Below are 15223 nucleotides of genomic sequence, written 5' to 3'. Positions count from 1 at the left end.
AAATGACATTTCAGGGGTTTGGTTTTCAATAGCTCAGGAATAGGAAGGCAAGAAGTTTTGTTTTGTTTTGTTTTTTTTCTTAAGGAAAAGGAGTTATGCTGTCTGTTATACACAAATACGACCCAGCTGACACACTGCCTGGAAGACAAGCGAGTGGTCTTCCCATAACGGGACATGTCCTCTGGGACCAGGGTCACACCTTAATAAGAATGCTAGAAAATGCAAGGGTTGCCAAGGGCAGGAAAAACTTCCCTATGAACCCAGAAGAGCACTCCCATCTAAACAGCCGGGGGGCAAAGCTACTTAGAAACTGGTGTCGGAGGCACCCCAATGAAAGCAGTCAGTCATTAATTATAAAGCCTACCTTGTTTCTGCAGTCAGAGTCAGAACGTTATTCAGGTAGTCCCTCATCCAAGCAGAAACTGCCAGCACACTGATGGACATTAACTGGGGAGGAAGAAAAGACAAATTGGGTACCCGGGATTTATGCAACATTCTCTGCAAGACGAATAATAAAAAATTACAGACCATCTTCAAAAAAGAATTATGCTTTTTCCTAATTTCTCCTAACCACCTGTCGAAATTTACTATTCCTATAAATATCTGCCATTCTGTTTTGTAATCATGTCAGAGCCACTAAATACCATGACGCTAAATAGAAAACAGAGAGAGAACGAAACAATTATTATGGTTCTTAGGAAATAGTTCAGAACTGGAATTGCACAAGATGAAGAGGTCCCAGAACAACTAAATTATCAAATGTACAAGATAAGCCTAAAACACAACATAAATGCAAAGAAGCAATTAAGGACTACTGATGTTTAAAAAAAAAAAAAAAAAAAAGTCACAGAAATTAACTTGACAGGACTTCCATTGGCTAAAGGTGAACAATTTGAGCATCAAAATAATCGTAATTATAATATTAACAATTGCAATGGTTTAAAACATCCAATATGCTAAAATCTGTGAACTCATCATAATATTTAAACAAAACTAACCAGCTTTCTAGGATGTTGGATATTCTTCTCATTATTCAGAGAACTGATAAGAACCCAATCTTTATACAATCTTTCCTACAGAAACTAGAGAAAGAACCAAGGACTTAAAGTTTTTATAGGAGACTATCTGCTAATATGTGCAGAAAGCCTGAGAGAATATCATTATTTAACAACTCTTTTTGAAATAATGGATCTCTCGGCAAAGATTCCCACTGGCGGCTGAAATGATCAGGTCAGTGGCTCTCAGTCCTGTCTGTACATCAGAATGACCTAGGACTCTAAAAACAATTGTGGAGCCCAGATCCACCCTGGACCAATGCTTGGAACTGGGGCCTGGGCATCAGAAATGTGTAGAGGCTCCCAGAGATGTTCTCTTAGGTGGTCTCAGATGAGAACTGTTGTATTAAATGAAAGGCTGATAGAGACTTTAGACTGGAAGATCAGGCTGACATAAAATACCAGAACCCCCCCCCCCATCAATCTCAGCATCACAAAAAGAGACAACCAGAAACAAAGTCTCCCAATGCGATACAATCAGAACACAATCAGGTACTCAGAGATATCTTTGAGGTATTTTTACCAAAAATCAAACCCGAATCAAGCTTCCAGCTCTATCTGTCTATAGAAAATACAAGGAATAGGTAAGTTTAAACTTGTTAAATGCCACCATGGGGATACAATCAACAAACTCAAGCACAGAAGAAATTTTACAGAACAAATGGTCTGGCGTCTTCATTTTAAAAAGCTGGCAAGTGAAACAAAAAGAAGGAAAGAGAAACTGCTATAAATCAGAAGAGATTTAATAGATTGCCCAATGCTGTATATTGACCTGGTTTGGATTCTGATTTAAATGAACCAACCACAAAGAGACTTTTATGAGATGACTAGGGATATTTTAATATGACTGGATATTTGAAAATATTAAGAAATTATCACTTGTGTTATTGTTTACTATTGTATATATGACAATGGTATTAACCGGTCTTTTTTTTTTAAAGAATCTTTACATTTTAGAGATATAAGGTGAATGGTTTAATAAATAATCATGATATCTGGAGGTTAAGTGGGAAGTGGGGGCTATGTTGGTAATTTGGGATTGATTACACCGTAGTTTCTACTTTTGGTATATTTTAAATTGTCCGTAATTCAAAAAAAAATTTTTTTTTTAAACAGCAACTATCTAGAACATGTTCAAAACGAGTCTTCCTAGGACGGTTTTCTAAAAGATGAAGATTAACCCCTAAATTCTGAAGGTCTTGTTTGAAATTTTTGGAAATTTTTTCAAAATGTGCCTTTATTTATCATCTTAAGCACAATACAGTGAATTTCAGCTTAACTTGTTTGCAAATAATTTCTGGCATCTTAATGAACATTAATTACCATTATATGTGACAGGTTAGCTTTAAATGCTGAAATACAAGATAGAAATGAGTGGCCATAAAACATGTTTTCTGGATAAGGGCTCCCAGGTAAGCAGAACACCTGGGGCTCTGTGACCTCTTGCACAGTGAAGGATGCCCACCTGCCTGGAAGGTCAGCTAATGAATTCACTCATCCGTCATGCAGTTGCAAATACAGCATATCCCCCCTTATCAGAGAGAGATATCTTCCAAGGACCCCCGTGGAAACCTGAAACTATGGATAGTACCAAACCCTTTATAGGCTAATGTTTTCCTTAAAATAATGGGCGGGGAGCATTCGCAGCATGGATACCCTGGACAAAGGGAGGATTCAATCCTGGGCATGACACTGGGAGATCTCATTACTCTTCTCAGAACCACACACAATTGAAAACCTATGAACTGTCAATTTCTGGAATTTTCCATTTAATGTTTTTGGAGCAGGGTTGATGGCAGGTAACTGAAACTGCAAAAAGTGAAACCGAGGATAAGGGGAACTACTGTATTTTCTCAGTCTCTACCACCTGCCTTGTGCTATCTGTGCTGGAGTCACAGACCCCTCAAGGCACAGAAGAAGCAGGGTCTCAGCTTTCTAGAGCTTCTTGCAGGACCCATATATGTAAATGAGGTAATTACAGAGTGTAAAAAGTTTCATGAAGAGTGAAGGAACTTGTTCAAAGTCATGCAGATTCTAAATGGCAGAGGCGGATTCAAATCCAGGCCTTCATCTTTGAAGCTTCCAGCTTAGTCATAACTGCCTTCCACGTTTAGAAATGAGCATGAAAAGATCCACAGTGAGCAGATGAGCCTGCACAGCATGCAGGGGTCCTTTAAAAAATGGGGGCCGGGGAGGTCATGTGTAGGGGTCAGGCTCAGTCTGAATGTCTGAACTACAATCTCTGCTGGATGAGGGCTCCAGGATCAATGGCCTAGAACAGGTTAAGAACCCTGGGATCACAGTTCAGAGAAGAATTAGGTCAATTATGATATCCTCATTCCTGTTGGGAATGAAGAACAGATTGTAAACCTAATAAAAGTTACCCAGTGGATCAACCACGGTGTATTAACCATGCTTCTAGCTTCTGTAAACTTGATGTTTTAAGAGCTGTCCTACATGCTTATGCTGGACACACCTTGGCCTGGATACACCAGTAATATGCCTGAGTCACTTTATCTGGGCCACCACCTTCCACCTACTCGCCTCCTACCTGCCCTTGGGAGGAGTCCTTCTCCAGGGACACAGTTTTCATTTTCAAATACAAACCAACCAATCTGGAGCCCATGCTCCCAATCTCCCCTTTACTGAGCACTCTCATTCCAGGCTACTCGACACCTGCCCTAATCACTGCAAGGTCCAGATGCCAGACAACGAGGGATACAGTCTGCCAAAATTATTCAAACTAGCCAATCCTAAACCTACTTAACCTACCTAGCTGCTCCCAATAAAAGTACTTACCCAAACCCCTCTCCTCCTGCTCCACAATGGACCCCAATGCTTCCCCTCTTGGCCTGCCACGATGAGACCTTGGGATCTGTGAGTGTAACAGATTATCTTTTCAATGGCTGTTGTCGCCTCATCTTTGGCATAACCATACCTAAATAATCACAGAACCCATTCAAACACACAGGACCAGCAGGGGAACCATGGACCACTTGATTAAATTTGAGGCTATAAAGGTCTCCCTCCACTTGGCTATATGTGGGTCTTAAAATATCTTATATGTTCTAGGGGAACAGGAAAGCTATTAATGTGCTATTTTATTTTTTTATCTTAAATTCTTTGGCAGTTACACATAATTCTCTCCTTTCTTTATCATTCTTCAACATAACAATGGATCTTGGTTTCTCCATCCTTTAACCTCTTACAGGCCATTTAGTCAATTTTCAGTATCATCGCTCTAAGGTGTCAATACATTCTGGGAATCTTCATTTTGTAGAGTATATTATCCGTGGTTGTCATATACACACAGTTTTTCCATTCATAATACAAAAATGTCCATTTTTTAGAAAGGTATGTTCCAAAACGTTTCTAGTATGGTAAACTGGTTAAGAGCGGGGGCTCTGAAATCATTCTTTCATTCGGAAGATAGGTATTGATCAGCTTCTCCGTGTCATATACTCTGCGGTGTGCTGGAGACACACTAATTGGCAGTAACAGGCTCAACCTCAATTCTATGGTGAAATTTATTAAGTGAAATTTATTTAGTCAACTCACCAGAGGTATAAATGTTAGTCAACTCACCAGTAACTGCAAACTGTAATAAGTACTGGGAAAGAATAATACAAGTTGCTGAAGGTACTCCTTTGGGTGTGGCTGACCTATTCCATGGGGTCAAAAGGACTTCTCCAGAGAGCTGAGATCTGAAGGATAATTATCAAGTTCACTGGAGAAAGGGAGATGGAAAAAACATGCCAGTCAGAAAGAACAGCAAAGGTCCCAAGTGGAAGGCAGCTGGATACGTTCAAGGAAAGGAAATTGGCGTGGGGCAAGAATGGAAGGCCAGGCAGGGCCCAGATCACCCATTTTAGAGGTCCTTATAAGGCATATGGTCTTAACAACAACGACCATAAGAAGCCACTAAATCCAACAGCGTTGATTTGAATTTGATTTCCAGCTCTGCTCCTTCTCATCTATATGACTCTGGGTGTGTCATTGAATCTTCCCTAAGCTTCAGCTTCCTCACATAAAATGTTATAACAGCAAGTCCAACTTCATAGAAGATTCATAGGATGAAAAAAACAAGTAGGATTCTTGTACTTATTACCTATTGCTATCTCAAGTCACTTTTAACCTCAGGGCATTCTCTCAATCTTTCTCTGTTTAGGAGACAAGATGAACCCTAAATCAGTTTAGAAATGGAATCTTTGGATAACTGAAGGTCTAACAAAGGGATGGGAAAGGCAGCGCTGCGATTTAACCGTCTATTGAACTTCCATAGCCATTCTCAGTTTTGACATCTCTAAAACTGAACTCATCATCATTCCTCTCGACACCTGTGTGTCCCTCCCACTGTTTTTCCTACCTCAGTAAATGGTATAATCTACACTTCAATCACATCCACTGGCACCTTGGCAGGCAGCCTGAACCTCTCCCTCTTCCTCAGTCCTACATCTAATGACTTTCCAGTCCTACAGATTGTTCCTGCAACACGCCTGGTGAATTCCTCCCCCTTTCCTGCCACTTCTGGCTAGTTCAGCCCCTCAATCTCTTGCCAGGCAATTATAATCACCTTATAATAGAACGCTCCAGCTCACAGAGTCCACCTCAAATTCACCCTTCAGTTAGCTTTATAAAACACAGATCAAATTCTTCTGCCTACACAGCTCTAATAACTGCCCCTTGTGGCTCCTCCCAGCCGTCACTTCCACTTCCCCCAACGCTCTCCTAGAGGATGAAGTTTAAACTCTATAACAAGACACACAAGCCTTCATCAGTCACCCTTTGACCTAGCTCTTCAACTTGTTTCCGGCCAGCTCCTTCCCACACACATTCTGTCCTCAGATGACAAAAATCTTGATTGTGCTTCTCTGATGTGCATCAGTGCAGACCTCCCAAAGCCACTGTGTCTTTGCCCAGCAATCCCTCGGCATGGAACGCTATCCTGCCCACCCTTCCACCCTCACGAGCAGAGCAACGTTAGCCTTAAAGACAGTCAAACTTCAGCTAGAGCATAAAACTTTTCTCCCAAATCCCTCCTTACCCACAGTCCCCACTCTTATCTAGACGTCGTGGGGCAGTTATCTATCGTTTTCTATTTTTACCCACCCATCTCTCTCCACTAGAGGACACAGACCACTGCCTACAGCCCATCTCACAGTAGAGGGCCAGGCCCAGGAGTGAAATCTGACACATTCTACATGAATGAATGAGAAAATAATTAAAGGAAGATGATTTCCACTTGCCAGACAAGCTAACTATTAGAGAACTTTAGCAAACTTAGGAGATGCTTCAAGAAGAACGGAGCTTTCTATCACTGGAAGTTTTCCAGTAGAGAAATGCTTGCTGAATTACATGATCAAAGATTTATATATCAGGTCAGAAGCTGGCTTAAGTGTTCTCAAAAGCCCTTTAAACTACAAATGTCACATTCTACTTGGCCCTACTGGTTTTTCTTTTTTTTTTCACTGTAGCTACCCAAGCATCGTAGCTGTGCACAGAACATCCGTTGAAATAAATAATATCAACACAAAGCTTTATCTCATAGTAAACAGGCAATTCTGAAAATAAACTGCTTTTTATTATGACATTTTTCCAGCCGCATTAAATGTCTGAAACAGTTCCATTCTCCAAAGAGTGATTTTACTCACTGAGATTGAGAAAATTATAAGCGTAACAACAAATACAGTGCATGTTATGGCAAGAACTAAGTTCAAATGAGACAAGGTCACCTCAATAACTAATCCTGATGTTAGTAAATCTAGAAGGACAAATTATGCAAACAATTCAGGACTCCTTACTACTTTTCCAAATTAAAATAAAATAATTTTTCAACTGTCATTCATGATGATTAAATTATTAGGCACATTGCAGTTATCATGGTTTATAGTTCCTTATATCTTCTCTAATATTGCAAAATATTATTTGTTGTTCAAGGAAATATTTAGAAAATAGTACAAATATTATTTTAGAGAAATACATGCAATATACTACTTGGCAGAACATCTGCCACATTCTGTCTAGCAAATCATTTAGAAAATGCTACCTCTTTTCTTTTTTTATGCTGTTTAGGGCCACACCCAAGGCACATGGAGGTTCCCAGGCTAGGGGTTGAATCAAATCAGAGCTACAGCTGCCGGCCTATGCCGCAGCCACAGCAACTCGGGATCTGAGCCGAGTCTGCAACCTATACCACAGCTCACGGCAGCGCCGGATCCTTAACCCACTGAACAAGGCCAGGAATCGGACTTGCGTCCTCGTGGATCCTTGCCAGGTTCATTAACCGCTGAGCCACAAAGGGAACTCCATAAATCAATTTTTGATTATTTGGAGGCTGGGAGCCCAATGCAAGTACCTTCCCAGGAACATGACTGTTTCACATTCCCATGCCTGCTCCCCCTCTGCCTCCGAATCAGTTCATGCCTTAACCAGAGTCCCTTGGGGCGGGGGGTGGCAGGCAGGAAAAAGAGCACACATAAAACCATTCGCAAACGCTCTGAAAGAACAGGCGCTGTAAATGATGGCTGAAATGAGTTCCGGAGATTACCTGTGGGTATCATTTAAGCATGAACATCTACTAATTAGGGCTGAATAAATCAATAGCACCCCGGAGCTGTGCTGACTAATAGGATTCATAGATCACATTGCTCTGCAGACAGGGTGACCATACATCCTGCTCGGGCCAGGATGGCTCCTCTTTAAGCCTCTGTTGTCCTCGTATTATTATGATGATGATTATTATGATGATGGCCATGCTGGCAGCATGTGGAAGTTCCCAGGCCAGGGATCCAGCTCGTGCCACGGCAGAAACCTAAGCTGCTGCAGTGACAACACCGGATTCTTACCCCACTGCGGCACAAGAGAACTCCCTTGCATCATTATTAATAAAGACAAGCCCTTTAACTTCACTCTCGAAATTGTCCTGATTTCCGCAATAAATGATCTGGTCCCTGCACAGGCACAGCAGGCCAGAGAAGGGTGAAAAGTCTCCCTATCCTCTGTGGTTTTAGCACAGACCAAAGGCCCAGCTGGTGACTGGCTCCAGTGGGGACAGATGGGCGGGGGACTTTCTACTCCAGTCTGCTGCAGGACTGTGCCCCCAAGAAGCTTCCACACTGCCTCAAAACACTTCCTTAAGAAGCATGCAGTGGCCTGTCTTTGCTCAGCGGAGCACACTGCATAAAAAAAGTGTACGAGCTTTGCCCCTGAGACTAAAGTTTATTTAAAGTTTATTTTCAAAAAGAACTAACATTTGTCGGAGGGCTCTCCCCTATTCCTTAGGAAGAGTTAAAATAAACTGAAATGTCTTTCATAGTAGAGGCGAGGGGGGGGGGCATCAATTGAAAGAGTAGGATTTTAGTATGACTCTATAAATGTTGTGTGAATGCAAACGCTCGCTTGCCAAGAATCTCTTTGGGGTCTGCATGGGTCAAACACCTTAAGGTTCACTACAGAAGGCTGGAAAAAAAGAAACAGAACATTGAGCCTTCTGTTTTTTTGTTTTGTTTTGCTTTGTTTTTCGTCTAGCCTGCATCTATCCCCAAAGCCTGAACCAGATTTCCTGTCTACTTTTTAGGCTTTCTTTTATAAGTTTCTTATTTAATCGAGGGTAGTTCCTCTCTATGGCTACTAGTTTTGATAATGGTAAGTAGAAAAATAATGGCTCTTATCCGCAGGTGAGAAATGAGAATTTAAAACCACAGATGGGATATTATACTACTTTTAGAATAGAACAGACAAACATATTTGATGACCGCTTAGTGTTCACCAATTTCAGGTATTTCCAGAAAGAACCACATGTATTCACTTTGCCAACAGCAGAAAAGTACCGTCTGAGAACGGCAAACATTCATAAACATTCAAACACATCATAAAGCCACAGAAGCTGTCTTCGAAACGGAGGAAAGCTTTCATTTATGAAATAACCATGGCATTTAAAAAGTAAAAGTGTGATACACTTGAAGTAAAAATAACCCATTTCCTTGCTCCACCATGGTCAGAAGGTGAATCACACGGTCTCCAGAGAGTTCTCGGGGCAGGTTACTCACGTGCGCTGTGTCTCATGTGCCCTTTTCCATTACAAACCCACAAAACTCATGACAGACCTCCAAGGTCCAGCATCTGTCTGCCAACCTGATCATGCTTCTTGACAAGTGAAAGAGCCACTCAACAGATGGCAAGTCAAGGTGACCAGATCCATAGCAATGAAAAGAATGCAGTGCATTTGTGACCTTGAATTGAATTTTCCTCCTAGACTGGTCTAGGCCTCCCACTTAACAAAATTAAATTGCAAGACAGACCTTTTTACTAAAAAAAAACAAAAAAAAACAAAAAAAACAAAAAAAACAAAAAAAAACTCACTGCTTGATAGCTTGATATTCAATTCCCAGAACAGAAAAACAAAATTGTATAGGTTCTCGGTGTTTTTCCAAATAAAATTTATTTCTTCTTTCCTTAAACTCCTTGTTGTGTGGAGAAGGGGAGAGGGTTATCAATTTAGTAGAAATACACAGGAAAACACAGGAAAATTTTTTTACAGTCACATGTGCAACATATGGAAATTCCCAGGTTAGGGGTCAAATCAGAGCTGCAGCTGAAGCCTATGCAACGGTGGATCCTTAGCCCACTGAGTGATGCCAGGGATCGAATCTGCATCCTTACAGGTACTACATGGGGTCCTTAACCCACTGAGTCACAACAAGAACTCTGGAAAAAGTCGATTTTAAATGCTAGGTGAAGACTACAAGGACACAGCTTTTCATCCCACAAGTAATGAGGGCACGGGTTCAATCCCACAAAACCAGAGACCAGAACAACTGCCTCTCCTTACTCAGGATGAACACAGGTTCATGTCACACTGGTTGGTCCTGCTTCTAATTCCAAAGAGAACTACAAGCAAGGACAGACACTTTCCTCCTTCAAGTGCAGCGCTTAGACCAGCAGCCTCGGCATCACAGAAGGGCTTCTTAGAAATGCAGACCCCCAGGCCCAACCCCAGACGTACAGGATCAGAATCTCCTTTTTAAGATGCCCAGGTGATTCTTGTGCACATGGAGGTTTGAGAAGCCCTGCTCTAGAGGACTGGGGATGAGCAGGTGGACAGCTAATCCCTTTCTACTGAAGATGTTTACTGCTCCGCCAGAAATAAATTCACCACTGTTTCTAACAGTACAACTTCTACTGCACTTAGAGGGGGAAAAGAGGGGACGTCGATTCTCTGTTCTGCTACTTCCTAGCAAGTCACTGAACTTCCCTAAGTTACTTCTTTTTACCAAGCTCCCAACCCCCATTTTCCGGGGCTGTTATGAGAATCAGATGATAGAGCAGAGTAAGGATGCCCAGGAATGTGTGAGACACAAGGCAGAAAACTGCTTCTGACTCAGTAAGGAAATAGAGGATCTGAAAACATTGCTTCAGCCCTGAAAGAATAATGCCAACGCCCCCAAAGTTAGCATGTGCATGTCATACGATTCCAAGAAAACTCTCCGCAGATATTTTTTAATTGTATAAAATTGTACAAAAGTCCATATGGAAAAAGAAACTTGAACCAAGACAAGAAAGGCAGGTGCCTTAAAAGAACAGAAGAATAAAAAAGAATGTATAAATTTCTAAAGAGAAATTCTATTGAAAACAACATATAAAAATCTGTTTCTATAAAGCTATTTGTTTATAACGCTCATTGCTAGTGAGGGAGGTAACAAAAAAATAACAGTGAAATAACACTTTGCATCTTTCAAATTGGTAAAATTTTAAAAGCGTCATAGCATCAGTGAGATAGCAGCAAATATTTGTGTACATATAATGGAATGTATTGGTGCTTTGATTTCCAGGGCATAGATTCCCAGGACAGGGTTGCTGGGTTGAAGGAATGCAGAGCTGGTAGCAGTAGTAGCAGTATTAATCATATCAATAACGATTACCACTAATACTACTATAAGAATTCCTTTGACTCAACAATCCATCTTCTGGTAATCTACTTACTATAGTAGATTATCATTGAGTATCATTACTGTAGTAATAGTAATGGTTGCGGGTGCTACAGCTACTATTGCTACTACTGTCACTCCATAGATAATAGCACTTACTAAATGCCACTGTTTAAGCACTTCACATATATTAACTCTAATCCCCCTAACAACTCTAAAAAAATAGGAACTCCCATTCCTATTTTGCTGACTAAAAAACTAAGACACTAAATGAGCCTGGCAAACATAGTTAGAACTATATAAACATTAGCTATTTTTGTCATCATTATATATCCTCTAACATAGCAATCCTACTCCTGCAACTCTAACCCAAAAGAGAAAAACAATCTAACAAAAAAATATCATGAGTGTATATATGTGTTACATGAACGAGTCTATGTGGACAGGTATGAGTAAATACACCTTTGTATGACATAGAGAAAAATACAGAGGGATAAACACTAGGCAGTTAACACAGATCATTTTGTTGGTGGGAGATGATATTTGGAGAAGAGGACAACTGGAGAAACAGAGGAGCAATTTCAATAAATCAGAAGATGCGGAAAGTGAGAATGCTGAAGTAGGGGATAACAACAAAGAAATCATATTTTATATCCTTTGGATACACAAAGAGCCCTGGAGGAGTTTAAGGAATGGGTGTTTTGAAGAAAATTTCATTACTCACAGGAGAAATATTTTTGTTAAATGATTTAGACTCCCCTCCCCTTCCCCCTGCAAACACACACATATAATACAAATTATTGAGAAAATTTCCAAAGCAGTCTTCGGCGAACAACAAAAAAAAAAAAAGTCCTGGCAATTCCAGGATTCAAACACAGTGATTGTCCAGGTAAAGGCACTGTCAGGAGGCAAGAAGCTGAGTTCTGCTCCTGGCACCATCGCCACTGGGCTATGTGACCTTCGGCAAGTCACTGACATACACTAAGTTTTCTCATCCCCAAAGTAAAAAAGTTCAACCAGATCATGTGTAAATCTCCTTTTAGTTATAAATATGTGATGATTCTATCATTAAAAAGCATATAGTAGAAAGGAGAAAAGCTAGTAAATAGGAGTGACATTTATTACACATTTTAAAGAAACAAAGTTGGAAACTTTAATACTTTATAGCTAAGCAGGTAATTTAATGGGCCCAGTTAAAAATGTACCTTTAGAATTAAAAACTGCAATAAGATCAATTAGGGATTTTACATTTCTAAGTGCTGAATATAACAACTTAATGCTTTCATTTTCACGTTGAAAAAATATATATTGTTTAGATATCTTTCAGATTACTGGCTGAAGTAAGGCTTAATTGGACACCTTAAAATGGAGCCATTCATAAGGAGTTCAACCAAAATGTCATCCTCTAGAGACCACATGTCATAAACCTATAAAAAAAAAAGCTGGTCGATGCCAGCCAGTCAACCAAATAAATAAATCATGCACTGAAAAAATTCTAACAGAATTATTTTGAATATAAATTATTAATAGAACACAAAATTGGTAAAACAAAAATTTATCTGCTTAAGCATGACAGCTTCCTCAAGCAACATTCAAAGTTTTAATTTTTATGGTGTCCTCATAAGTTTTATAAATAACAACGTGATTATTAATAACACTTAATGAACATACATGCCTGAGTGCAAAGCATAAAAAGTCACTAGCTCATAGGGCATAAAGATTTCCATGAGCTTGTTAAATTTTATGTATTTTATTTCCTTAAATGGTTATGGGATTTTCCAAAAGCATACACAAAATTCCTTAAAACTTCGCCAACTTAGAAATAGTTACATAAAACCACCTTTTCAGACTGTATAGAATATCCCAGAAAAATCTACTTAGTCTTTTGATAGGATATCTGGTTATGAATTCCTCCAAAAAAATAGTAAGGCTCCTTGCCCCAACCAAATTTTATAGGATGACGTCAGGAAACAATTTATGGCTTGCACAGTTATCTGAAATTCCTGAAAACAAGTAGTTCCCTAAGTAGTATGTCAAATTTTTCTTATCTACAAGCACAAGCACGTGCATTTATTTATATCCCTAGATTAACTTCAAGTCTAATTTTACTGCCACTAGTATCCAGGGGTGGATTTCTTTTTTCTAATTACGAATGGAACTTGAGCTAGATCAAAGGCATTTAAAGGTCAAAATTTACTTCTCTGAAAAATAGAGGGTGTGAGCCCATGTAATTAATTAATGCTTAGCCATGCCCTTTGGCGCATTATGTGGTGGCTGTAGGAAACCGAGTCCAGCCGTCTCCACCTGTTGGTGCACTGGACTCTCTGACTTACCCAAAAGAGCAGATTGAGTGCGTAGAGCAGGCACCTCAAGCATTTCACCGAATCTTCTCTGGCCATTGTGAGCCCAGGGAGGGAGAAGCCCCATCCTTTCACCACATCCTACCCCCGCGGGCCAAACAGCTACGATCTGCAGAGGGCGGGAGAGAACCGGGGACTTAGCACCGCGCTCCCCACCCCCAGCCCATCCTTCCTCCGCCAGCCAGGGTCTGGTCTGAAGCCTAGTTCATCCGAGATATCCCTTCATCGAAAATCATTTGTTAAAGTTATCATAGTAACCTAAACTCTCCAAAGTTCCAAACCGGCTTCAGATAACACCTGCTGGGAAAAGAAAAGGCTGTCTCCCTGGATGAATGAAGGCGCGCAGTACACTCCGGTTCTCAGGGGACGCGCGGCGGTGTCCTCTGAATTCTGATGAGACGCTCTTTAAAACCTCCCTCAGTCCACGCCCCTCCTCGGGGACAGCTCTGCTCAGAACTGTCCCGAAGTTCTGAAACCACACTACCCCCCAGAGGTGTCACAGAAGCCGCCGGCGACACCAAGGGTGAGAGTGTCCCTCTCATGAGGACAGTTCCCTGGCCCCCCAACTTCGTACCCCCCCCTTCCCTATCCCACAGCTAGAGTTTGAACGCGGGGCACTGGAGCGGGCGCAGCGCTGAGCTGGGATTCCGCCCGACGACTAGGGTTTCTCAGGGAGAACGTGAGAAATGATGTTTCGGCCCCGGAATGATGGATTAGCCGGGGGCGGGGGGGGCGGGGAGGGGCGCAGGGGAATTAGGGCCGGTGCAGCTGTGCAGACGCCGGGTTAGTCATTCACGTCCCCCTCCCCCGGCCCCGGCCCGGGCCGCGACCCCGCGCTCCCAGCCGCCGGAGGAGCACAAAGCCGAGCGCGGTCAGCGGCCCCGCCACCCGGACGCGCGCCCCCGGCAGGGCGCGGAGGGAAGCGCTGGCGGCGCGGAGCCCCACAGCCACAGCCTCTAAGTAGTTTAGCACACAGCGCCGGGGGCAGCCACGGCGGGCTGGCGGGACAGCGGGCAGGAAAGACGAGAGACGCGCGGCTACTCACCGTCGGCGCTGGGCTCCGCGCCCCGATCCCGCCGGGGGACAGTCGGGGACGCACGGCGGGGGCTCATCGGGGCAGGGACGCTCCTCCCGGAGAGCCGCAGGGCTGCATTGGCTCAAACTGGAGACGCTTCCTTCTCTTCCTCTCCCCCCACCGCCGCCGTCGCCGCCTCCTGGGAAAAAAGAAAAAAAAAAAAGAAAAAAAAAGTCCTGGGCAGCAGTTGCTGGAAAGTCTCTGCTAAGCCACCTCCCAGCGCCGCTGTCCCTCCCAAGTCCTCGCCAAGTCCGGACGAGGCAGCGGCGGCAGCCAAGGCCAGCTGCACATACTCTCAGCGCATGCTCGGGCCGCTGGCTGCCGGGGCTGGATCCGAGTGGGTGTTTCTCGTCCCTTCACGCGGCGGGAGCCCCCGAAGGGACGCCTCACCTCCACAGCGACCAGACAGAGATAAAGCCTGGGGACTTTGGAAGAGTCCACGCAGCAAACCCCTTTAAAATGGTGGTGTCAGCGGAGGGGAGGCTGGGTTATAACCGTAGGGAAACAGGCTTTTATTATATGAAAATATTTGTGTTTGCGAAGGGGGGTGAAGGAGTGGCCCAACCCAATTCCTGCAATGAGAAACCAGTTTTCACAACCTTTCTAGAGCCACCTCCTGTGATTTGTCACTAACGTGGTGCCCTATGATCCTTCTTATTGCTTTGTGGCCCTCCCTGATTTTAAAAAAAACAGTTCTTTCCCGCTTCCATGGTGCACTTACAGTATTTACTTACACCCCAGAGTAGACGTGTCGGGATCTGACACTCAGATTAGGAAGAACACGATTAACTCTTTCACAAGTGATCC

General features: G+C 42.5%; 1 protein-coding gene across 6 annotated transcripts in view; it reads right to left on the bottom strand.

The window, feature by feature from the left end:
* TSPAN12 (tetraspanin 12) overlaps positions 1–14938 on the bottom strand; it is a 66280-nt gene extending 51342 nt beyond the window's left edge. The window contains exons 1-4 of one of the 6 annotated variants that reach the window (XM_013985638.2): positions 14807–14938; positions 14387–14555; positions 13315–13450; positions 365–447 (exon numbers count right to left, since the gene is read on the bottom strand). In XM_013985638.2, the coding sequence (XP_013841092.1) occupies positions 365–447; positions 13315–13380 (149 nt within the window). In that variant the 5' untranslated portion in view covers positions 13381–13450; positions 14387–14555; positions 14807–14938. 6 annotated transcript variants of the gene reach the window in all.

This window comes from Sus scrofa, chromosome 18 (genome assembly GCF_000003025.6).
Source record: "Sus scrofa isolate TJ Tabasco breed Duroc chromosome 18, Sscrofa11.1, whole genome shotgun sequence".
NCBI classification, from domain to species: Eukaryota; Metazoa; Chordata; class Mammalia; order Artiodactyla; family Suidae; genus Sus; species Sus scrofa.
This window is presented reverse-complemented; position numbering and strand designations above follow the sequence as displayed.